Source organism: Anolis carolinensis, unplaced genomic scaffold, assembly GCF_035594765.1.
Source record: "Anolis carolinensis isolate JA03-04 unplaced genomic scaffold, rAnoCar3.1.pri scaffold_9, whole genome shotgun sequence".
Lineage (NCBI taxonomy): Eukaryota > Metazoa > Chordata > Lepidosauria > Squamata > Dactyloidae > Anolis > Anolis carolinensis.
The window spans coordinates 18,369,834-18,397,179 of NW_026943820.1; the positions used below are offsets into that span (position 1 = coordinate 18,369,834).

At 40.9% G+C, this 27,346-nt stretch overlaps 1 protein-coding gene across 1 annotated transcript in view; it reads left to right on the plus strand.

The window, feature by feature from the left end:
- carmil2 (capping protein regulator and myosin 1 linker 2) overlaps positions 1-27,346 on the plus strand; it is a 109,051-nt gene that overhangs the window by 46,136 nt on the left and 35,569 nt on the right. The window contains exons 21-27 of the mRNA XM_062961875.1: positions 1,319-1,494; positions 5,004-5,072; positions 6,528-6,621; positions 6,795-6,890; positions 9,212-9,308; positions 11,935-12,102; positions 15,362-15,627. Coding sequence (XP_062817945.1) covers positions 1,319-1,494; positions 5,004-5,072; positions 6,528-6,621; positions 6,795-6,890; positions 9,212-9,308; positions 11,935-12,102; positions 15,362-15,627 — 966 coding nt within the window. The remainder of the gene's footprint in view (positions 1-1,318; positions 1,495-5,003; positions 5,073-6,527; positions 6,622-6,794; positions 6,891-9,211; positions 9,309-11,934; positions 12,103-15,361; positions 15,628-27,346) is intronic.

Genomic DNA, 27,346 nt, shown 5'->3' on the forward strand with positions numbered 1-27,346 from the left:
TTAGAATGGTGTCCAAAATTATTAGCTCTCATCCATACACCTTTCATATACAGTAGAGTCTCACTTATCCAACGTAAACGGGCCGGCAGAATGTTGGATAAGCGAATATGTTGGATAATAAGGAGAGATTAAGGAAAAGCCTATTAAACAACAAATTAGGTTATGATTTTACAAATTAAGCACCAAAACATCATGTTAGACAACAAATTTGACAGAAAATGTAGTTCAATACAAAGTAATGCTATGTAGTAATTACTGTATTTACGAATTTAGCACCAAAATGTCACGATGTATTGAAAACATTGACTACAAAAATGCGTTGGATAATCCAGAAGATTGGATAAGTGAGTGTTGCATAAGTGAGACTCTACTGTAGTTCATTCATATTATATCTATATATATAAAAGAGTGATGGAATCCCGGCACCGGACAAAACAACAAAACTAAATGCCTCACAACCTCGAAATTTAGCAGCACAACCCCTCATCCACGCCTCAAGTTTCATACAACAAAACTACACATCACGAACCTCCATGGGGCCTAAAAAACCCCAAAAACCAGAACGCTCTATGTGCGCCTGACCAAGCAACATTTCCCCTAGATAGTAAACCCTCGGGCTTTCAAGTCGCATTCTGTCCCATTCAACTTACCCAACGAAGGATGCCCCTATGTAGAAAGCAGTCAGTCTTTGAAACAGAGAGACTATTCAGTGCAATTCAAATTGGCTAAAAAAACCATTTCCCTACAACACAAGTACCCAGCCTTCCAAGCAGCAAGCCTATTCCATTGTATTCCAACTCACCAAACAAGGATTCGCATAACGAAAACACAGCCAGACTTTGAGGCTGCAAGGCTATTCACTGCTATTCCACCTGGTCAACAAATGATTCCCATCAGCCACAGCAACACGTTGCCGGGCACCGCTAGTATCATATAAAATCCACATTTATCAAATCTGCACATCATTTTTCATTCATGACATTAACAGATTTGTTTCACTTTGTTTGGAGGAAGATTTCAGTGGCTTCTCAGGTCACATTCATAGTATACAACGATAGCACATTTATATAACTGCCAGAGTTGCAACCTGCAGAATCCCAGGATTTGTAGTTCGGTTGCTGAGGCATTGAAATCTCTCAAGTCCCCATCTTTCATAGAATTGAGCTTCAGCAGCTAAAATAGTGTAAATATTGTATTTTTCAGCTCAGTACATATTGACTTCTCCTAGTGATGTCCCCTTGAAATTTAGAGAGTCAGCAAGAGTGAGTGTGTCCCATACCCTCTGCAAACCGTTGAGATTAACACTGATTGTTTTCAGACTGTTGAATCCATGTCAGTAGCAGAATCTCGCCTGAAATTGGAAACTTGCATCCTTCTGGATGGTTTGGGAAGCAAGAGATGTAATCTTGCCGCACTGGATATCAGTGGCAATGCTATGGGAGACATGGGTGCGAAGATGCTAGCCAAGGCTTTGTCGGTGAACACGAAACTGAGGTGTGTAACCCTTTTCCTCCTCAAATCAGAGGGTTTTTTCATTGGAGGGGAGGACTACCCAACCTTCACATTCCAATATAAAATTAAGGGGATGATTGAGGGCTTTGGCAAGGGATAATGTTGAGCTGGAGAGGCTATATGAACATAAGTTCATATTATTATTTATTATTTATTTATTTACAGTATTTATATTCCACCCTTCTCACCCCGAAGGGGACTCAAGGCGGATTACAATGAACACATATATGGCAAACATTCAATGCCAACAGACAAACAACATACATTAGACAGACTCAGAGGCATTTTTAACATTTTTCCAGCTTCACGATTCCGGCCACAAGGGGAGCTGTTGTTTCACCATCCAGTAGTGGCTGTACTTCTGCATTCCTTTCCTCGTGTTTTGCTGGCAGTTTTATGGTGTTGTAAATTAGCCTCCTGCATAAAGCGTCCCTAAATTTCCCTAATTGACAGGTGCAACTGTCTTTCGGGGCTGCATAGGTCAACAGCAAGCCGGGGCTATTAATGGTGGGAGGCTTAACCCGACCCGGGCTTCGAACTCATGACCTCTCAGTCAGTAGTGATTTATAGCAGCTAGTTACTAGCCAGCTGCACCACAGCCCGGCCCAATTTCTCCTCTGAGAACTTCCATTTCTCCTCTGAAATTTTAAGATCCCATTCTCAATCCCAGATCTCCGTTGGACTCTAAGTTGCCAGCTGGGGATAGGGATGACGAGGGATGCTTCATTAAGAATGGGAGAAATTCATTATTACCAGAGCTGGCTCAAGGCTCTGACGAACAGTAGGCAGACAGAATTTTTGGTGCCCCCCCCAAACCTTTTATTTATTTATTTTAAATAGTTTTTATTGAATTTAAAATTTTTCATACAGTAATTGCTTTTGTCACATAGCAGATATTTAATTTATCATACAATACTTGCATCATTCTTTTATATATCTACTGTTGATTTATATCTACTACATCGTTAACATTTGTCTATATTTCTTCACCACTGTGTATCCCCCCTCCCACCCCGAGCCATTTCTTATATATTGTCCAACCAAAATCTTATTTCTTCCTGAGGCGGTAGCCCTCCATCCCTTTTTTGAAGTCCTTTCTCAATAAATTTTCCCCATACATCCTCAAAATCATTTTTTTCCATATCCCTCTTTTAACTTTTAATTTGCATGTTAGCTTATCATTTATTGCCAATTTCCATACTTCTTATACCATTCTTCAATCTGTACATCTATTACTTGTCTCCAGTTCCTTGCTATAAGCAGTCTTTCTATTGTCTATTGTTGTTGCTTCTTTTTCTTTTTTATCCATCTTATTGTTATTATATATTGATAATAATGCAATACCAGGGTTTCTTTCCAATTTGATGTTCATTATATCCTCTATCTCTTTAAATATTTTGTACCAAAATTTCCTTACATATTTATAATGCCACCACATATGTATATGTGGTGACAGCCTCTCCCCAAACCTTTTAAAACATTATTTTTATTATATGTACTGCTGACCTGAAGGTGGGCACTGCAGGCAGAAATCGGCGAGATGGTGAGCTCTGACCAGTCACCCCTAGCACCTCGGCTGTTCCACGTGGTGGCTGGCCTGCCTTTCGTCACATGTCCACACGGCGCGAGGAGTCCCATCGGCCATTTTGGGCGATGGGACTTGTGTGCATGTGCAAGGCTTCGCTCACTCGCACAGTGACGTAAGGCACGCAAGCCGCCTATCCGCGCGAGCCCGATGGGACTCCTGTGCATGCGCACACACGCACAGGGCTTCCATTGCTCATGCGGATGGGTGGCTTGCGTGCCTTACGTCACTGCGAGAGCGAGCGAAGCCCTTCGCATGCGCAGAGGAGTCCCATTGCCCAAAATAGTCGATGGGACTCCTCTGCGCATGCGCAAGGCTTCTGAAGCCAAAAAAAGGATGGGAGATGATGGCGGGCGACAGCGGCACTGTGGCGGCACCACGTTTACATGGGGGTGCCTCGAGAGCGCCCCCTGTTAGTGCGCGCCACCACTTACTTCGCCTCGCCGTTGGACCGCCTCTGATTATTACCCTTTCCTTCAGCTCAAAAAGGTACCCAAACCCTCGGATTAAAACTGTGACCTGAGACAGCACATAATGTCAGCTGAGAAAAATTAAGAAGGAAGAACACACAAGGCAGGAAGGAGAGTTTACTTTTGTATGAACCCACTCCAGTGCTGAGTTTATCTTGCCCTAACTTACATTCTAGGACAGTAATGGCCAACCTATGACACGCATGTCAGCACTGACACGCCTAACCATTTTTGCTGACATGCTGCCACATGCAGATTGATTGGATGACTATGTTTTTGTGGCCAAATTTGGTGTGGTTTGGTCCAGTGGTTTTGTTGTTTACTCCATGGGAATTATGCACATAATATATAATTATATATAATCTCATTCTATTATTATTCTATTATTGTAGTATATTATCATATTATTACTATTATATTATTATTATATTGCTCATGACTACATTGAAACTAGAATAGAGAGAAATCAGCATGGAAACTGCAAGAGGTAGCATAGATTGTTGTACATGGAAATAGTGGTAGTACATAGTTTTTGATTTATTAAATAGTTATATATTACAATTATACATTTTTGTTATTTAAACTATACATATTGTGAAATTACTGTTTTTTTCTCGAAGTGACACACCACCCAAGCCATGCTAGGTTTTTTGGTGAATTTTGACACACCAAGCGCAAAAGGTTGCCTATCATTGTCCTAGGAGATATGGAGCATTTTCACATGGAGGAGGGCAGCACTGGCCATTTTATTCCCAGGAAAATATTTTTTAACAACTAGGCACCAATCTCTGTTTTATAAAACAGGCCCATGGCATAATAAAGTAATGTGAGGTAGCTAGAAATTTTATTTATTTATTTATTTGCAGTATTTATATTCCACCCTTCTCACCCCGAAGGGGACTCAGGGCGGATTACAATGAACACATATATGGCAAACATTCAATGCCAACAGACAAACAACATATATAGACAGACACAGAGGCATTTAACATTTTTTTCCAGCTTCACGATTCCGGCCACAGGGGGGAGCTGTTGCTTCACTGTCCACTAGTGGCTGTACTTCCTCATTCCTTTCCTCGTGTTTTGCTGGCAGTTTTATGAAGTTGTAAATTAGTTAAATTAGCCTCCCGCATAAAGCGTACCTAAATTTCTCTACTTGACAGATACAACTGTCTTTCGGAGCTGCATAGGTCAACAGCAAGCCGGGCTATTTAATGGTCGGGGGCTTAACCCGACCCGGGCTTCGAACTCATGACCTCACGGTCAGTAGTGATTTATTGCAGCTGGTTACTAGCCAGCTGTGCCACAACTCGGCTCAACAAGGCTCTCGTGCCCCATAGGAAGGCATCTGGAATGAAATGCTTCAGGGGGATGTATAAGAATATTTATTTTGATAGCAGGAATAACAGCTATTCTCTTTTCTTGCCTCTTCTCAGGACTCTAATTTGGGACAAGAACAATACAACATTGTGGGGATTTCTTGATTTTACTCATGCTTTGGAAAGGTGTGTACCTCATTGCTCATTTATCCAGGCATATGTCCCAGTTAACCAAGCCTTAGGCCCCTTCCACACAGCTTAACGAAATCCCACATTTTCTGCTTTGAACCGGAATATATGGTAAATGTGGATTTAGATAATCCAGTTCAAAGCAGATATTCAAACCTGATATTCTGGGTTATATGGCTGTGTGGAAGGGCCCTCAAAAGTGTCCCATATTTCCTATGGGATCCCACCCTTTTCTTGTCTTCTGTCAATGATATATTTGCACCATTACTATTGGGAGGATTGTGAAGGATGGCTGGAGAAAAACAGATTTTCATTGTTTCCTGCAGCAGCATGGATGCAGTAAAGAATCCAAAAAGCTTGATCTGGGAAAGAATGGACCTATAAGTTTCACCACCAAAATCGATCATTAACTGGAGCATACAGAATGATTCCAGGCTGGCCTGAGCTGGTTGCTTAGTTTTACCTGTGCATAGTGTCAGTTTTGCATAAAACCTTTGCTGAAACATGTCCCTCCTTTTTTCTGTTTAGGAACCTATATTTCTTGTTTTCCTGTTATTTCCACCTCTGAGCACATTTACATAATTAAAGGAGATATACCATATGTACTCGAGTATAAGCCGAGTTTTTCAGCCCTTTTTAAGAGCCGAACAAACCCCTCGACTTAAACTTGAGAGAGGGTTCTGGCCAGCTTATATTCGGGTCGGCTTATACTTGAGTATATATGGTAATCAGAGACAGTCTTATCTTAAATTATTCCAAAACTATTTATTTATTTATTTGCTACATTTATATGCCGCCCTTCTCACCCCGCCGGGGACTCAGAGCGGCTTACAAATTAAATTTACATACAATATTATATTATTAGCATAGTACAATACTGGCAATAAATTACTATTTTGTACTGTATCAATATATTGTAATATTATTAGTAATATTACATGTAAAATATAATATATAATTAATATTATTATATCATATTATTAGTATTACAGTAAATAGTTTTTGATTTATTGAATACAGTTATATATTACAATTATATATTTTTGTTATTTAAACTATACATATTGCGAATTTATGGTTTTTTCCTCAAAGTGACACACCACCCAAGTCATGCTAGTTTTTTTGGTGAATTTGGACACACCAAGCGCAAAAGGTTGCCCATCATTGCCCTAGGCTTTCTATCCCAATTCCTTTCCACATTGGATCCCAGAAAATTATTTGGTGTAAAGCATCGTTATTACCAAAATGTGCTGTGCCTGCACGTGCACTTCCAAAGCTGCTTTATTTGCGATAAGCACTTGCTGCATAACTCTATCAAGAGGAAGAAAAATGCATGTTATAACTGGGCATATATAGTTTCATGTAAAATGCATACGTCATTATTGTATGTGGACTAGCCTGAAGCCACTCTGATGGCGGACTCTTTGATAGAAGCAATGTCTGTTCCCGCAGGAATTTCACACTAAAGACGATGCCGTTGCCAATGAGCGATGTGACTCAGGCTTGCCAGAGCCACCTGGAGGAAATGGAGGATCTTGTCCACAAGGTAGGAAATGGAGAAGAGCTTTACCAATGAGCCTTATTTGGCCTTTGACCAAGGGACCTGTGCAGGATGCTGGGAAGCATGGTGCCTATACTTAGACTACGCTTTGGGTCAATTCACTGTTGGCCAAGTAAACACAAGTTTCAAAAATGTGTTCCTCTTTTGGGTGCTTGCAGATACAGTCTTACCTTGCACGGAACCAGTTTCAAGAAACTCTGCTTCTGGAGAAATCTAACCTTCAGCCCACGCCTACGTCCAACTCTCCTGAAAAGGTGAGGACACCTTGTATGTACATATGTTGTAATGCTGTTGGTTCTGATGGATACCATATTCTTGGCTACTATCTTGCAGCTTTCTTATCAGCATCTTCCAAATGGAAATGCTTGTTAATTACAGGCAATTAGAGTGTAAAAGGCGAGGGGGAACAGAATCAAATATCATAGGATAAATTGTGTTTTCAAAGGCTTTCATGGCCAGAATCACTGGGTTGGGGTGAGTTTTCCAGGCTGTATGGCCAGGTTCCTGAAGTATTCTCTCCTGATGTTTCATGCACATTGCAAAGATGTCAGAAAAGGGGATAAATCTTTTTAAAAATCCCACCGCTGCTACCAAATTGCAAAGATGTTAGAAAGGGGGGTAAATCTTTTTTGAAATCCCACCTCTGACACCGATTGCGGAGATGTGGAGAAGGATGATGTTTTTATTAAATTATATTATATATATAACTATATCCGCTGCCACCAGTTATTAAAGATGTTTATTTACGCTACCACCAGAGGTAAAAATGTTTATAATGCGGCCACCAGATGTCAAGGGATCATCAACTCTTGCCACCACTATTGGAAGATTTAGCCACTGGCTACGTAGAGAGGAGACTTTTAAAATTTTATTTTTCTTCTTGTTTATTCTTGATGTGTGTATATATGACAGAGACTGAGATGTTTGAAGGAATAATAACACATTTATTGAGGCACAAGCTTAATGGTTACAATAACTTTTCTTCTTGTTTGAGGCACGTTACTGAACAGATGCAAAGCTATATAGAGGTGTTCCAAACTTCTTAAAACGTCAGTTCTTTCTTCACTGCCTAAACCTGCAGTCACCCTGTGAATTTCAATCACAGAATATCTGTTCCTAGTCAGGAAACAGACTACGTTAAAATAAGTCACCAAACTTATTTTAGAATTGACTTAAAATCCAACATTTGAGCCACCCTGATCCTCCAACTGAGAATCAGACTTCCCTGTGGTTCGCTGACCACAGACACACTGACTGACTGAGTTTCCCTCCAAATTCTACTCTCTCTTCAGCTAACCCAGTTTGCTCCGCCCCCTTCTCCATGGCAACCAACTCATGGTGCAGAGTAACTGAAATATTAACCCTTTTTAAAACACAGTTAAACATGGCATCTGTAAATAAAAAATCACACTTCGTTACACACATCTATAGCAGGCATTCTCAGAGGTTGTGAGGTTTGTTGGAAACTAGGCAAGAGGGGTTTATATATCTGTGGAATAATGTCCAGGGTGGGAGAAAGAATTCTTGTTTATTGGAGGCAAGTGAGAATGTTGCAATTGGCCACCTTGATTAGCATTGAATAGCCTTGCAGCTTCAAAGCTTGGCTGCTCCCTGCCTGGGGGAATCCTTTGTTGGGAGGTGATTAGCTGGCCCTGATGGTTTCTTGTCTGGATTTTTCCTGTTTTTGAGTGTTGTTCTTTATTTCCTGTCCTAATTTTAGAGATTTTTAATACTGCTTTTGTTCATTTTCATAGTTTCCTCCTTTTATGTTGAAATTGTCCACATACTTGTGGATTTCAATGGCTTCTCTGTGTAGTCTGCAGAGCCGGCCCTAGGTAATTTTCAAGTGTAGGCGAACAGAATTTTGGCGCCCCCCTCCCCCCCCCCGCCAAACCAATCACTGAAAAATAAAAGCGTTGGATAAGCAAATATCTTGGATAATAAGGAGGGATTAAGGAAAATCTATTAAACATCAAATTAGGTTATGATTTTACAAATTAAGCACCAAAACATCATGTTTTACAACAAATCAACAGAAAATGCAGTCTCAACTGCGCCCCCGTATGTTTTGCACCCGAAGCGACCGCTTAATTTTTCTCATTGTTGGACCGGCTCTGGTAGTCTGACACGGTAGTTGTTAGAGTGGTTAGAGTTAGACTGACAACTACCATGTCAGACTGCCCAGAGAAGCCATTGAAGAGTTCTTTCTCCCACTCTAGGCATTCCACAGATATATAAACCCCACCTGCCTAGTTTCCAACAAACCTCACAACCTGACAATCCATAGGATAAATTGTCATAGAATCAAGAAATTAAGGAAGAAGTGGTGCTAATTAAACCCTTCTGGCTAAACAGTCATCATATAAATATAGAGATCAAAAATGGGTCTCCAAATACATTGCTTGAGTTAAAGGTGGGCCCAGGTATGAATAAGTCTAAGACCGTCGAGTATATTTCTCTCTAAAATGGCCCTGTTGAAATTTGACTATCTCTGATGGCTTTTTCCTGGAGGGTTTCCGCTCTCTTGAACTGATCCAACTTCACTTTTGTTTGTTTCCTCTCTCCACAATCCAAGAGGATGGTACAATGGAATCCCAGCAACTGTATGAATGCCCTGCCAAAACCAGAACAAAACAGTAAGACATGTTTATATGTATTTCTGAACCATATCAGTCCGCTATTCTGAAATCCATAAAGCTGAAATACTTTTTAGCAAGAATTATTTTAAAGTCAGAAGATGAGAAACAGGCCTTCCCAGAGGAATGATAATAGGCACTGCCAGATAGCCGCTGGTGGAATTCACCTCTGAATGTTTTGTTGGTTCTGGCAACTGCGACATGGTCGTTATGAAAATGAAATGTCTTAGGAGCTCCTTAACTGATTTTTCAAATAACCTCAGTGGCCTGAGGTTGGAATTTTTTTAATGGTATTTAATGATATTTGTTGTTAATTTTAATTGTTATATAGGTGGTGTCCAAGTTGGGTTATTTCTATAAAAAGGTGTTTGATGTTTTTAATTAATTATGTATTTTATGCATTGATGTATTGGTGGGGAGCCCTGGTGGCACAGCAGATTAAACCACTGAGCTGCTGGAATTGCTGACCAAAAGGTCGGCGGTTCGAATCCAGGAAGTGGGGTGAGCTCCCGCTGTTAGCCCCAGCTTCGGCTAACCTAGCAATTCGAAAACATGCAAATGTGAGATGAATAGGTACCGCTCTGGCGGGAAGTTAACGGCGCTCCATGCAGTCTTTACCTTTACTATGTATTGATATATATGTATTGAGGTTTTAAAACTTCGTACGCCACTTTGAATCCCACCCATGGGAAAAAAGCAGGATAGAAATGAAATAATAATAATAATAATAATAATAATAATAATAATAATAATAATAATAATAAAGAACAAATCATTGCATGGAAAGTTCCTTGACAAAATTGAAGGAAAAGCTGATAAGGAGAAGACCTGGCTATGGTTCACGAATGGGACCCTGAAGAAGGAGACAGAAGGCCTGATCCTTGCAGCCCAGGAGCAAGCCATCAGGACAAAGGCAATTCAGGCCAAGATCGAAAAATCAGCTGATGACCCAAAATGCAGACTGTGCAAGGAAACCGACGAAACCATTGATCATCTCCTCAGCTGCTGTAAGAAAATTGCACAGACAGACTACAAACAGAGGCACAACTATGTGGCCCAAATGATTCATTGGAACTTATGCTTCACGTACCACCTCCCAGCAGTAAAGAACTGGTGGGATCACAAACCTGCAAAAGTATTGGAAAATGAGCACGCAAAAATACTGTGGGACTTCCGAATCCAGGCTGACAAAGTTCTGGAACACAACACACCAGACATCACAGTTGTGGAAAAGAAAAAGGTTTGGATCATTGATGTTGCCATCCCAGGTGACAGTCGCATTGACGAAAAACAACAGGAAAAACTCAGCCGCTATCAGGACCTCAAGATTGAACTTCAAAGACTCTGGCAGAAACCAGTGCAGGTGGTCCTGGTGGTGATGGGCACACTGAGTGTCGTGCCAAAAGATCTCAGCCGGCATTTGGAAACAATAGACATTGACAAAATCACAATCTGCCAACTGCAAAAGGCCACCCTACTGGGATATGCACGCATCATCCGAAAATACATCACACAGTCCTAGACACTTGGGAAGTGTTTGACTTGTGATTTTGTGAAATGAAATCCAGCATATCTATATTTTTGCTGTGTCATAATAAAATAATAATAATAATAATAATAATAATAATAATAATAATAATAATATTTTAAAGCAGATATTAAAGGAAAAGCATCACATTTAGGCTTTTGCTTCCCATCTATCTACCCATCTAATCCAGCATATCTATCTTTTTTGCTGTGTCATAATAAAATAATAATATTAATAATATTATTATTAATAATAATAATAATAATAAATGTTTTAAAGCAGATATTAAAGGAAAAGCATCACATTTAGGCTTTTGCTTCCCATCTATCTACCCATCTAATCCAGCATATCTATCTTTTTTGCTGTGTAATAATAAAATAGTAGTAGTAGTAATAATAATAATAATAATAATAATAATAATAATAATAATAATAATAATAATGTTTTAAAGCAGATATTAAAGGAAAAGCATCACATTTAGGCTTATGAATTTACATTTGATAATAATGCCTGTGTATTATGTGAAATGGTTTGATCCAAATCCAGAGGAACGTAGAAGAAAACAATATCCCATTGGACCCAATGGAGTCATCAATAAGTAAAATCCCTTTTGGTGGGATGACAATTGATTGATTCCCTTTGGATGTTGGCCAAGAATCTCTCATTCCTGCAGGACTGATTTAATGATAATGTCCCCTTGAACAACTTTCTCTGCACTTGTAGAATTAATATGTTCTGGACAACCTAAAATCTGGACAACCCTAAAATCACTTATCTGTTCATGATATTTCCTTCTTCTCCATAGGCCATATGGCTACTTCTGATTTCCTCTATCTGTCTAGAAATTATGGGATGCAAGTCCTTGTCAGGTTCCAGACTCCACCCCTGGCATCTGATATTAAGAGTGATACACATTTTTAAATGTTGGGAAACCAGTCTCACGATGTCGAGAAGATGGCCTGAGCTGACTTCCTAAAGCAATCTGCTTTCTAAAGTCAGCTCAGGTCATCTTCTCAATATTGTGAGAATGGGATTTAGGCAACGGTAATCTGATCTAGAAATGACAGGAGAGATCTGGGTAACATAGCATGTCCCCACGGACCTAATTGAAGCAATAACACAGTTCGAAAGGGTGATTGAAGTACAGAAAGTGGGCTTATCATAATGGTCTCTTATTTGCCTGGGCAGCTGCATTCAGGCATTCAATGTTCATATTTGCTTGGCTCCTTTGCAAAACAGACAGTGAGGATCCTGGTTTCCCTGCCACCATCGCTCCAAAAGCAGACCAGATTCCTAGAATCGGTAGGTACAAAATCGCCCACCCTGCTGCTTTAGTTTAGCAGAGCAGAAAATGAAATATAATTGTAGGCGCTCCAGAGTCATTTCTACAAAGCATGAACTGGCTGGAAAATAATACTCTAGGTCAATGATGGGCAACCTTTTTTAGCTTGGTGTGTCAAAATTCACCAAAAAACCTAGCATGACTTGAGTGGTGTGTCACTTCGAGAAAAAAACCCCACAATTTCGCAATATGTATAGTTTAAATAACAAAAATACATAATTGTAATATATAACTGTATTTAATACATCAAAACTATTTACTACCATTATTTCCATGTACAACAATCTATGGTACCTCTTGCAGTTTCCACACTGATTTTTCTCTATTCTAGTTTTAATGTAGTCACGAATAATGAATAATATTATAATAGTAATGATATGATAATATACTACAATAATAGAATAATAATAGAATGATTATATATATATATATATATACACACACACACACACACACACACACACACACAGTAGAGTCTCACTTATCCAACATAAACAGGCCGGCAGAACGTTGGATAAGTGAATATGTTGGATAATAAGGAGAGATTAAGGAGAAGCCTATTGAACATCAAATTAGGTTATGATTTTACAAATTAAGGACCAAAACATCATGTTATACAACAAATTTGACAGAAAAAGTAATTCAATACACAGCAATCTTATGTTGTAACTACTGAATTTATGAATTTAGCACCAAAATATCACAATGTATTGAAAACATTGACTACAAAAATGCATTGGATAATCCAGAAAGTTGGATAAGCGAATGTTGGATAAGTGAGACTCTACTGTCTATGTGTGTGTGTGTCTGTGTATATATATATATATATATATATAAATGTAATGTGCATAATTCCTATGGAGTAAACAACAAAACCACTTGATGAAATCACACCAAATTTGGCCACAAAAGACATACAGTAGAGTCTCACTTATCCTACACTCACTTACCCAATGTTCTGGATTATCCAACGCATTTTTGTAGTCAATGTTTTCAATACATCATGATATTTTGGTGCTAAATTCGTAAATACAGTAATTACTACATAGCATTATTGTGTATTGAACTACTTTTTCTGTCAAACGTGTTGTATAACATGATGTTTTGGTGCTTAATTTGTAAAATCGTAACTTAATTTGATGTTTAATAGGCTTTTCCTTAATCCCTCCTTATTATCCAACATATTCGCTTATCCAACGTTCTGCCGGCCCATTTATGTTGGATAAGTGAGACTCTACTGTACTTTATTTCCCATACCACCGTACTTCGCCACAGCAACGCGTGGCCGGGCACAGTTATATATAATTATTTCATTCTATTATTATTCTATTATTATTGTAGTATATTGTCATATTATTACTAGTATATTATTATTATATTAGGGAGATGGGGGATTGTGGTGGGGGAAGAGAAGAGAAGGGATCTGTGTTAATTGCTGTAATAGCATGTTTTTATGCATATGTCTTTGTTTGATGTTTTTATAGTTTTAATGGATTTAATCTACAGTTGTATGTATTTTATTTAGATATGTTATATATTTTTATATATTTGTAAGGCATTGAATTTTGCCATTTATTATGTTGTAAACTGCCTTGAGTCCCCCCAGGGGTGAGAAAAGTGGTATAGAAATGCAAATAATAATAATAATAATAATTTATTGATTGAAGTCAAAAATCAGAAACTCCTCAAAGCACAGCAGACAAAAAATCAGTACAAGAAAACCACACTACAAACTAGAGCTGACAGCTGGTACAACAAAACACTGCATGGAAAGTTACTTGACAAAACTGAAGGAAAATCTGATAAGGAGAAGACCTGGCTCTGGCTCACAAATGGGACCCTGAAGAAGGAGACAGAAGGCCTGATCCTTGCAGCCCAGGAGCAAGACATCAGAACAAAGGCAATTCAGGCCAAGATCGAAAAATCAGCTGATGACCCAAAATGCAGACTGTGCAAGGAAGCCGACGATCATCTCCTCAGCTGCTGTAAGAAAATTGCACAGACAGACTACAAACAGAGGCACAACTATGTGGCCCAAATGATTCATTGGAACTTATGCTTCACGTACCACCTCCCAGCAGTAAAGAACTGGTGGGATCACAAACCTACAAAAGTATTGGAAAATGAGCACGCAAAGATACTGTGGGACTTCCGAATCCAGACTGACAAAGTTCTGGAACACAACACACCAGACATCACAGTTGTGGAAAAGAAAAAGGTTTGGATCATTGATGTCGCCATCCCAGGTGACAGTCGCATTGACGAAAAACAACAGGAAAAACTCAGCTGCTATCAGGACCTCAAGATTGAACTTCAAAGACTCTGGCAGAAACCAGTGCAGGTGGTCCCGGTGGTGATGGGCACACTGGGTGCCGTGCCAAAAGATCTCAGCCGGCATTTGGAAACAATAGACATTGAGAAAATTACGATCTGCCAACTGCAAAAGGCCACCCTACTGGGATCTGCACGCATCATCCGAAAATACATCACACAGTCCTAGACACTTGGGAAGTGTTCGACTTGTGATTCTGTGATACGAAATCCAGCATATCTATCTTGTTTGCTGTCATACAATTATTATTATTATTATTATTATTATTATTATTATTATTAATCACTACATTGAAACTAGAATAGAGAGAAATCAGCGTGGAAAGTGCAAGAGGTACCATAGATTGTTGTACATGGAAATAAGAGTAGTAAATATTTTTTTATTTATTAAATACAGTTATATATTACAATTATATATTTTTGTTATTTAAACTATACATATTGCGAAATTATGTTGTTTTTTTTCTCTCAAAGTGACACACCACCCAAATCATGCTAGGTTTTTTTTTTTTTTGGTGAATTTTGACACCATCGTTGCTCTAGGTGCATGTGTGTGTGTGTATGTGTGTTGAGAATCCAATCCCTGTGCTGTGCAAGACCAGCCCAGCGGATGCACTTGCTGCGGATGCTCCTCCTCATCCTTTCTGAGGTATGTTGGGCCATTCTTATTGGTGGAGAGAGGGGGCCCCCCAGGAACAGTAGCAACAGTAGCCAAGTCCGCCTTGTCAGTTGAGTATATAACAAATCTGCCTGTGTGACAAGAGACACTGCTGGGCTGCACAGTGTCCGCCTGGCAACTGCGGGGATCTCTCTCTGTGTCTGTCTCTCTCTCTTCATCCCCACCTCCACCCCTCCCCTGCTGCCCCCTCCTCCCATTTTTTCTTCCAGGTCTCTTGGATCTTACGGCAGAGGAGGGAGATAACAAGATTGGGGCCCCCCAGGCTGAGCTGTCACTCAGCTGTGCCTCCTCCGCAAAGTCACGCCCTGCCTCCACAAAGGATGCTGAGGCTGGGAGTGGGCTGCTTCCTCGCACAGAGCCTGCATCCGCGAAATCCCTTATGGACCTGCCGACTGCAGGGGAGAAACTGGAGCACTACACCCGGCACAGGCCCAGGCCCAACCGCAGGACCGGCCAGCCCCCCAGCAAGCCCAATGTAAGACACCCCTTTCCTTTCCTTTCTTGCAAATGCACAGCACTGGGGCTTGTGTGTGCCATATGACAGCATATGCCTTGCCAGGTATTTTTGTGACACGACTGGAAGCAGCAGCGGCTTGATTTTGCACTTGTCAGCTGAGCATTGCGTAGAGGACAAGGTTGTTTATGTATGAATGGATGCAGCATTTGGGGGAGCTAAGAGCAGATTCTGATGGGTTTTTGTTTTTTTTCTGGGGATTTGAGAGGGGAGGGCATTTCTCCCGTGCCTGTGTCAAATGGTGCATGCGCTTCCTTTCTTGTAAATGTGATTAATCGAGTGTGGGGATTGATAACCCATTTCTGCATTGGGCTTTTCCTTGCCTTTGGTGATAGGTAAAGGTAAAGGTGGGGCCCCTGGTGGCACAGTGTGTTAAAGCGCTGAGCTGCCGAACTTGCGGACCAAAAGGTCCCAGGTTCAAATCCCGGGAGTGGAATGAGCGCCCGCTGTTAGCCCCAGCTCCTGCCAACCTAGCAGTTCGAAAACATGCCAATGTGAGTAGATCAATAGGTACCGCTCCAGCGGGAAGGTAACGGTGTTCCATGTAGTCATGCCAATCACATGTAATTTCTGTAATTTCAAGAGATATGCTATACATTTGATATCATCAACACAGGATCTCAAAGAATCAAAAGAACTTTTGGTCAAGGTTTTTGGAACAAGCCTTTCAATACCTGTGAAGTCTTAAAAGATATATTAACCAATATTATTTTGCAAAGGTTGAATGTGTTTATATTATTTTGGTTGCCAATTGATGTTTAAATAGTGGAGACTATTACAGTCTGGAAGATACTACTGTGGATTATAACAGTTGACTGTACTTATTATTTTCAATATTGTATGTATATGGTGCTCTGAATTACATAATGCAACTTATGTTTTGAAACTTTATAGTATTCGCTTATCCTTTTTACATAGAAGCAAGATAGCTCTATACTCAGAGAGGCCTGACTATTTCTGTGGCCTTTGCAAGTTGCTCTAATATACATATCTCTTTTTATGTTTTGAACCTTTATAGTGTTTGTTTATCTTTTCGACAATGCCGGCCACATGACCTGGAGATGTCTATGGACAACGCCGGCTCTTCGACTTGGAAATGGAGATTAGCACCAACCGCCAGAGTCGGTCACGACTGGACTTAACGTCACGGGAAACCTTCACCTTTACCTTTACCTAAAGGTAAAGGTTTCCCCTGACATTAAGTCCAGGGGGTTGGTGCTCATCTCCATTTCTAAGCCGAAGAGCCGGCGTTGTCCATAGACACCTCCAAGGTCATGTGGCCATAGGCATGACTGCATGGAGCGCCGTTACCTTCCCGCCGGAGCGGTACCTATTGATCTACTCACATTGGCATGTTTTCGAACTGCTAGGTTGGCAGAAGCTGGAGCTTAACAGCAGGCGCTCATTCCGCTCTTGGGATTTGAACCCGGGACCTTTTGGTCCGCAAGTTCAGCAACTCAGTGCTTTAACACACTGTGCCACCAGGGGCCCGCCTTTGGTGCTACATTATGGGTTTTTTAAAAACAGTTTTGTTTTAGCTATGAACAGCTTATTTATCCTGGGGACATTTGGGGGAATTGGCTGCATTTGTTTTTCTGGTGGAAGTGGCTCAGGGAAAATAGCATTAGCTCCAGGAGATAGAGTTTCATCAGAAAAAAATAATTAATAATAATTAATTAATTAATAATTAATAATAATAATAATTAAATTATAATCAATAATTAAATCGTATGATTGTAGTAGGGAAGAAAGGAAAACTTTGTGGTACAGTGTTGCCTCACTTATCACTGAGGTTATGTTCCAGGACCACCTGCAATAAGTGAAAATCTGGGAAGTAGGAACACTATAATTATTTTAATATTTATACATTATTTTAGTAGTTATACACTATTTTAAGTCTCTGTCAACCAATCGTGTGTTGATAAATCGCCTCCTTCTCCTCCTATTGCCGCTTGGGCTCCTTTTCTCTCCCTTCGGCTTCTCCTTCCTCCCTTCCTTAGGCTGTAAATTGTAATTTTTTATGATTTATAATAGTCTTTTAGAGTTTATTGGAAAAACTGCAAAACAGCGAATCCACAAAAAGTGAACCGCGAAGTAGTGAGGGAACACTGTACAACCAAGCTGTATATTTGGAGATTAGATGGAAATAATGTATCTCCAGCAGGGAGGTGTGGTGGAAAGTTAGATTTTGTCACTGCAAAAGTAAATAATCAAGTTTAAAGGATATTTTTCTACCACAACTTTAGGTTCAACAAAATTATGTATAAAGGTATTTTTAGAATCATAGAATCATAACATTGGAAGAGGCTCCAAGGGCCATCTGGTCCAACCCCCTTCCATGCAGGAAAAGCACAGTCAAAGCCACCCCCACAGATAGCCATCCAGCCTCTGCTTAAAAACTTCCAGAGAAGGAGACCCTACCACGCTCTAAGACAGGTATGGGCAAAAATGCCCTCCTGGGGACTCCTAACAGCCTACCAGGCCAAAGTTTGCCTATAACTCCTCTAAGACATCATATTCCACTGCCAAACAGGCCTTATTGTCAGGAAGTTCTTCCTAATGTTTAGGTGGAATCTGTTACTCCATTGTGTCCTAGTCTCCAAAGCAGCAAAAAACAACCTTGCCCCCTCCTCAATGTGGCATCCTTTGAAATATTTAAATATCAGCCTTCTTTGTCTCCAAACTAAACTTTCCCAGGTCTTTAAGCCGTTCCTTGTATAGCTTGACTTCCAAATCTTTGATCATTGGGTCTCCCTTCTCTGGACATGGTCAAATTTGTCACTCTCGTTCTTAAATTGTGGTGCCCAGACTGGACACAGTTCTATTCCAGGTGAGGTCTGATCAAAACAGAAGAGAGTGGGACTATCACTTCCCTCAATCTTGACACTATACGGTGTTCCCTCACTTATCGCTGGGGTTATGTTCCAGGACCACCCGCAATAAGTGAAAGTCCGCAAAATAGGGACTCTATGTTTTTATATTTATACATTATTTTAGTAGTTATACACTGTTTTAAGTGGAGCCTCCGGTGGCCTAGGGGATAAAATCCTTGTGACTTGAAGGTTGGGTTGCTGACCTGAAAGCTGCCAGGTTCGAATCCCACCCGGGGAGAGTGTGAATGAGCTCCCTCTCTCAGCTCCAGCTCCATGCGGGGACATGAGAGAAGCCTCCCACAAGGATGGTAAAACATCAAAAACATCCGGGCGTCCCCTGGGCAATGTCTTTGCAGATGGCCAATTCTCTCACTCCAGAAGCAACTCTGATTGCTCCTGACACGAAAAAAACACTATTTTAAGTCTTTATCAACCACTCGTGTTTTGATAAATCGCCCCCTTCTCCCATTGCCACTTGGGCTCCTTTTCTCTCCTTTCGGCTTCTCCTTCCTTCCTTCCTTAGGCTGTAAATTGTAATTGTTTATGATTTATAATATTCTTTTAGAGTTTAGTGAAGAACCGGGAAAAAGCAAATCCGCGAAAAGCGAACTGCGATCACATTGACCCTTTTAGCTGCTGCATCACACTGTTGTCTCATGCTCAGCTTATAGTCTCCTAGATCCTTTTGACATGGTGCCACCCATCCTATATGAGTTTGTTTCATTTTTATTTCCTAAATGTAGACCTTACATTTCTCTCTGTTGTTATTTTTGGATTGTGATCTTGTCTTCAGGGGTGTTAGCTACCTCTCCCAATTTGGTGTCATCTATAAATGTGATAGGAACCCCGGTGGTGAAGTGTGTTAAAGCACTGAGCTGCTGAACTTGCAGACCAAAAGGTCCCAGGTTCAAATCCCGGGAGCGGAATGAGCATCGGCTGTTAGCTCCAGCTTCTGCCAACCTAGCAGTTCGAAAACATGCAAATGTGAGTAGATCAATAGGTACCGCTCCGGTGGGAAGGTAACAGTGCTCCATGCAGTCATGCCTATGGCCACATGACCTTGGAGGTGTCTACGGACAACGCCGGCTCTTCAGCTTAGAAATGGAGATGAGCACCAACCCCAGAGTCAGACATGACTGGACTTAACGTCAGGGGAAACCTTTACACTATTTTACCTTTTGTTCTTGAATGTGATTTTATGACTGGCTTTTATTGTTATTACAGTATTTGTCTTTATTGCTTTGTTTTTATTGTGGACTGGGCTTGGCCCCATGTAAGCCGCTCCAAGTCCCTTCGGGGAGATGGGGCGGGGTATAAAAATAAAATTATTATTATTATTATTATTATTATTATTATTATTATTATTATTATTATTATTTTATTATGACACAGCAAACAAGTTAGATATGCTGGATTTCATATCAAAAAATCACAAGTCGAACACTTCCCAAGTGTCTAGGACTGTGTGATGTATTTTCGGATGATGCGCACAGATCCCAGCAGGGTGGCCTTTTGCAGTTGGCAGATCGTGATTTTGTCAATGTCTATGGTTTCCAATGCCGGCTGAGATCTTTTGGCACGGCACCCAGTGTGCCCATCACCACCAGGACCACCTGCACTGGTTTCTGCCAGAGTCTTTGAAGTTCAATCTTGAGGTCCTGATAGCGGCTGAGTTTTTCCTGTTGTTTTTCGTCAATGTGACTGTCACCTGGTATGGCGACATCAATGATCCAAACCTTTTTATTTTCCACAACTGTGATGTCTGGTGTGTTGTGTTCCAGAACTTTGTCAGTCTAGATTCGGAAGTCCCACAGTATTTTTGCGTGGTCATTTTCCAAAAGTTTTGCAGGTTTGTGATCCCACCAGTTCTTTGCTGCTTGAGGTACTTGAGGCATAAGTTGCAATGAATCATTTGGGCCACATAGTTGTGCCTCTGTTTGTAGTCTGTCTGTGCAATTTTCTTACAGGAGTTGAGGATATGATCAATGGTTTCGTCGGTTTCCTTGCACAGTCTGCATTTTGGGTCATCAGCTGATTTTTCGATCTTGGCCTTAATTGCATTTGTTCTGATGGCAAGCCATCAGAACAAATTATTATTATTATTATTATTATTATTATTATTATTATTATTATTTACCTTTACTTTTATAAATGTGATAAAGATGTCTTCTACTCATGCAAATCATTTTTGAAGATTTTGAATAGTACTAGGCCCAGGACAGAATCCTGTGGCAGCGCTCTGGTCACTTCTCTTCAAGACGAAGAGAAGCCAATGGTCAGCACTCCTTTGGGCTCAGACAGTTAACCAATTCCCAATCCACCTAACAATATTCATTATGTGTTGTCGAAGACTTTCATGGGTGGAATCACTGGATTGCTGTGTGTTTTCTGGGCTGTATGGCCATGTTCCAGAAGCATTCTCTCCTGACATTTCGCCCACATCTATGGCAAGCATTCTTAGAGGTTGTGAGGTCTGTTGGAAACTAAGCCCCACTTGCCTAGTCAGAAAATTCATAGCAACCCAATACTAATTATGTTTGATCAGCATTCACCATATTCGTACCTATCTTTCAAATGTGAATCACACAGAGATTGGTGTTGAGCTGTCACCTCATTGACTGATAATTAGCATTTCGACATCCACAAGGAATTCCGAGAGGAATGGTCTGGGGGAGGATGAAGATTACATTTCTCCTGTAATGAATCTGTTCCTCCTGGTTCCTTGAATGCCAGAAATAATTTTATTTTATGTACATCTCAGCTTTCTCCCATATATAGGAATCAGATGAATGCCTTGAGATAACCAATCTGTTGCCAGTTCTGGAGAGACGTGTTTCTTTCCTTGACCTGCAGCATGTTGCATAATTTCAGGAAGAGACAAAAGGTGTTTGAACTTGGAAGAAAGAGACAAAACCTTCATTGCAGAATGCTTTTAGGAAGAAAAAAAATAGAGGAAATATGTTGACTAAACTGTTAAATAGAACGGTTAGCATCTTCTGCATGTGCACATTAAATGCCACATGACTTGGAGCCCTAGTTCTGCAGTGAGGCCTAAACATTTATTCTGACATTTATACATTATTCTCTATTAGTGTACTTTTCAGATTGCCAGTGTTTTATTGTGCAGGGACTAGGAGTAAAGACACTCCTTTTTCCTCTTGTAAGGAGAGAATGCTGTCTATGTTCTTGAGATACAAAGATTTTTCAAGGAGCAAGTTGGGCACATTCTCTATGCTGAACAATATAATATTTATTTATTTATTTATTACAATATTTATATCCCGCCCTTCTCACCCAACAAGGGACTCAGGGTGGCTTACAATAAAACGCATATATAAAAATTATACAGTGCAATATAAATCAGTTAAAAATTGTTGTTAACTTACATCAGTATTCATAAAACACATTATAAAATACAGGTAGGCGTATTTTATAATGTGTTTTATGGTAATAGAATCATAGCACGGGAAAGTGCATATGCAAAGTACTGTATATACTCAAGTATAAGCCTAGTTTTTCAGCCCTTTTTTTAAGACTAAAAAAACCCCCCTCGGCTTATACTCAGATGAGGGTCCTGGTTAGCTTATATTTGGGTCAGCTTATACTCAAGAATATATGGCACATTTATTATTTTTCTCTATTATTATTGGTATTATTACATTTATTATTTTACTCTATTATTATTACATTTATTATTGTACTCTATTATTGTTGCTACTACAGTAGAGTCTCACTTATCCAAGACTCGCTTATCCAATGTTCTGGATTATCTAATGCATTTTTGTATTCAATGTTTTCAATACATCGTATTATTTTGGTGCTAAATTCATAAATACAGTAATTACTGCATAGCATTAGTGTGTATTGAACTACTTTTTTCTGTCAAATTTGTTGTATAACATGATGTTTTGGTGCTTCATTTGTAGAATCATAACCTAATTTGATGTTTAATAGGCTTTTCCTTAATCTCTCCTTATTATCCAACATATACCCTAGCACTCAAGACCTGGCTCTTTACTAGAGCTTTTAATCTATGTTAATTTTATCAATATTTGTATGTATGTATTTTTATCCTTTACAATTTTATCTTGTAAATTGCCTAGAGCATCTTGGATGGAGGGCGATTAATAAGTAATTAAATGATGATGATGATGATATTAACTTATCCAACATTCTGCCGGCCCATTTACGTTGGATAAGCGAGACTCTACTGTATTACATTTATTTTACTCTATTTTTATTATTATTAATAATACATTTATTATTTCACTCTGAACTTATTATTATTACATTTATTATTCTACTCTATTTTTCTACTTTATTTATTATTACATGTATTATTTTCCTGTAGTTATTATTATTATTATTATTATTATTATTACATGTATTATTTTACTCTATTATTATTAAAAGGATACATAAGCACATTTACATTGAAGAAGATGAGAATCATGATTTAATCAGAGTTAGACAGTCTTATCTTAAATTAGAGCTTGATGTAAATATTCAAAAACATTTAACCTACTGATGCCTCAATTAATGTCATTTTTTTTATATCTACAGTACCATTGAAATTTAAAAAAACAGTCACCCGCAATTAAAAGTTACATTAAAAATTGCCAAACCACACAGGTTTAAAACTTGAGTTTCCTTAGAAGAAATCATTAAATGGATTTTGACTTAGGATTAGGACCGAATTTCCAACCATTTCTGAAATGATCCTACACATACTTTTGCTGTTTTGTACTACGTTTTAACGTGAAGTGGCATTCTCAGCACTGACAATTATAAAATCAAAATAGCAATCAACTCTGAAAAACGCTGAAAATGCTCTACATTCTGCAATATCAAATATTCTGCCAAGATTTAATTTTTAATGCAAAATAACCAAGCACACCCACCTCATTAGTATGCAAACTTTCTTTGCTTTCCCAAAACATCTTTCATAAATGATAGAGTTATATGTACTGTATACCAAATAAATGTTTATTATCGGTAAATTTTATACCTATTATATACCCAGAGTCATGAGTGGAAAAAGTTTAGGAAGTCCTGATATAAACAATGACGTTATACAGTAGAGTCTCGCTTATCCAAGCCTCGCTTATCCAAGCTTCTGGATAATCCAAGCCATTTTTGTAGTCAATGTTTTCAATATATCGTGATATTTTGGTGCTAAATTCGTAAATACAGTAATTACAACATAACATTGCTGCATATTGAACTACTTTTTATGTCAAATTTGTTGCATAACATGATGTTTTGGTGCTTAATTTGTAAGATCATAACCTAATTTGATGTTCAATAGGCTTTTCCTTAATCCCTCCTTATTATCCAAGATATTCGCTTATCCAAGCTTCTGCCGGCCCGTTTAGCTTGGATAAGTGAGACTCTACTGTATATACTGATTTGTGAAAATATTTTTAACTATTCCTTTTGCTGCCCCATAATTCACCTGCAAGACAGATTTACTTTCATACTGTCCTATGTCGAAAAAAACACACTTGTTGGTTACCACTTAAAATACCAATTCTCGTATCATAGAATCATAGAATAGTAGAGTTGGAAGAGACCACATGGGCCATCCAGTCCAACCCCCTGATAAGAAGCAGGAAATCGCATTCAAAGCACCCCCGACAGATGGCCATCCAGCCTCTGTTTAAAAGCCTCCAAGGAAGGAGCCTCCACCACGGCCCCGGGGAGAGAGTTCCACTGTCGAACAGCTCTCACAGTGAGGAAGTTCTTCCTGATGTTCAGGTGGAATCTCCTTTCCTGTAGTTTGAAGCCATTGTTCCGTGTCCTAGTCTGCAGGGCAGCAGAAAACAAGCTTGCTCCCTCCTCCCTATGACTTCCCTTCACGTATTTGTACATGGCTATCATGTCTCCTCTCAGCCTTCTCTTCTGCAGGCTAAACATGCCCAGCTCTTTAAGCCGCTCCTCATAGGGCTTGTTCTCCAGACCCTTAATCATTTTAGTCGCCCTCCTCTGGACGCTTTCCAGCTTGTCAACATCTCCCTTCAACTGTGGTGCCCAAAATTGGACACAGTATTCCAGGTGTGGTCTGACCAAGGCAGAATAGAGGGGGAGCATGACTTCCCTGGATCTAGACGTGGTGGACCCATTAAGATGGTCCGCCCCAGGAGACTGATGGATCCAGATGGATTCTTGAGGTCTCTTGGGGATCTTCCTGTCATGGAGGCTGACGATCCTGTCGATGCCTTGGTAGATCGCTACAATAGCGAGATGTCCAGGGCAATTGACATGATCGCCCCCGAACGTCCCCTCTCATTGCGAAGAGTCACTTCGGCTCCCTGGTTCACGGAGGAGCTGGCAGTGATGAAGCGCTCGAGGAGGGGACTAGAGTGCCACTGGCGGAAAACTCGTAGCGTTTCTGACCGAGCACGGGCTAGAGCCGCTATTAGGGCCTACTCCGCGGCTTTGCGGGCAGCCAGGAAGACCTTCACGACTGCCCGCATAGCGTCTGCAACTAACAGACCATCGGAGTTGTTTCGGGTCGTCGGGGAGCTCCTTCACCCTCCTGAGGGGGGAGGGGCACCCGAAGACTCGGCAACTCGGTGCAGCGAGTTCGCGCACCACTTTGCAGACAAAGTCGCTCAGACTCGCTTCGACTTGGATGCTAGTTTTGTTGCAGTGCCAAAAGAGGTAACTGAGGCACCTGTCTGTTCGAACTTGTGGGATTCGTTTCAGCTTGTTCGCCCGGATGACGTGGACAGGATCCTTGGGGCGGTGAGAGCGACCACTTGCTCTGCAGACCCTTGCCCCTCGTGGCTAATTAAATCGGCCAGAGGAGGGTTGGTAGAGTGGTTTGTGATGATAATTAATGCCTCTTTGGATCAAGGCAAATTTCCATCTGTCCTCAAACAGGCCATAGTGAGGCCTATATTGAAGAAGGCCTCCCTTGATTCGGCCATTCTAAACAACTACAGACCAATCTCGAACCTCCCTTTCTTGGGCAAGGTCCTGGAGCGGGTGGTTGCCTCGCAGCTCCAGGGTTTCCTGGATGACACCGATTTTCTGGACCCATCGTAGTCTGGCTTTAGACCTGGTCACAGTACTGAGACGGCTTTGGTCGCCTTGGTGGATGACCTCCGCAGGGAGCTGGACAGGGGGAGTGTGACCCTGCTGGTTCTCTTGGACATCTCAGCGGCTTTCGATACCATCGACCATGGTATCCTTCTGGGACGGCTCTCCGGGATGGGTCTTGGGGGCATGGCTCTGTCATGGCTTCAGTCCTTCCTGGAGGGCCGTTCCCAGATGGTGAAGCTGGGGGACACCTGCTCAGACCCCTGGCCTTTGACCTGTGGGGTCCCGCAAGGTTCCATTCTGTCCCCCATGCTTTTTAACATCTACATGAAACCGCTGGGAGAGGTCATCCGGAGTTTTGGAGTTCGGTGCCATCTCTACGCAGATGACACTCAACTCTACTACTCCTTTCCACCGAACTCCAAGGAAGCCCCCCAGATACTGAACCAGTGCTTGGCAGCTGTGATGGGCTGGATGAGGGCGAATAAGCTGAAGCTTAATCCCGACAAGACAGAGGTCCTCCAGGTCAGTCGTATGTCCGATCGGGGTATTGGGTGGCTACCTGTGCTTGACGGGGTCGCACTCCCCCTGAAGGCACAGGTCCGCAGTTTGGGGGTCCTCCTGGACTCAGCACTGACACTTGATGCTCAGGTGTCGGCCGTGGCCGGGAGGGCCTTTGCACAATTAAAACTTGTGCGCCAACTGCGACCTTACCTCGTGAAGTCTGATCTGGCCACGGTGGTCCATGCCTTAGTTGCCTCTAGACTGGACTATTGCAATGCACTCTACGTGGGGCTGCCCTTGAAGACGGCCCGGAAACTCCAACTAGTTCAACGTTCGGCAGCCTTGCTTCTAACTGGAGCAAATTATAGGGAGCGGTCAACCCTCCTGCTTAAGGAGCTCCACTGGCTGCCGTTCACCTTCCGGACCCAATTCAAGGTGCACGTGATCACCTACAAAGCCCTGAACGGTTTGGGACCCTCCTACCTTAGGGATCGCCTCTCCCCCTACGAACCTGCATGATCTCTTCGTTCGTCAGGGGAGGCCCTCCTCTCGCTCCCACCTCCGTCACAAGCACGGTTGGTGGGGACGAGAGAGAGGGCCTTCTCCGTGGTGGCCCCCCGGCTCTGGAACTCGCTCCCCAGGGAAATCAGGCAAGCCCCCACCCTGGTAGCATTCAGAAAGAGCTTGAAAACCTGGCTCTTTACTCAAGCCTTTAGATAAAGATTGCTCATCCAGAAGCAATCTGAATCTGTGACCATTCTTGTACCGGTTTGCACCTTTTACCTTTGTCAACTCGATATAGACACAGGGTCTATTCCCATCCCAATTTGCGCTTCCAGAATTTGCAGCACTTTATCAGTCACCTTGTGTCTACAATATTTATATGGTGCACTTTACCCAGTCTACTTTTACAATCTCTCAGTTTTAATCCATGTTTTTATTAGTTCTTGTTTTTTATTGGCTAATGTTTTATTTTTATTTTTTTATTTTTTTATTGTGCAAGTTGTTGTCTATTGCTGTGTTTTATACTGCTACTGTTTTTATTCGGGCTTGGCCCCATGTAAGCCGCCCTGAGTCCCCTTCGGGGAGATAGAGGCGGGGTATAAAAATAAAGTTATTATTATTATTATTATTATTCCCCTATTGATGCAGGCCAGAATCCCATTGGCTTTTTTAGCAGCCGCATCACATTGTTGGCTCATGTTTAACTTGTTGTCCACGAGGACTCCAAGGTCTTTTTTGCACACACTGCTGTCAAG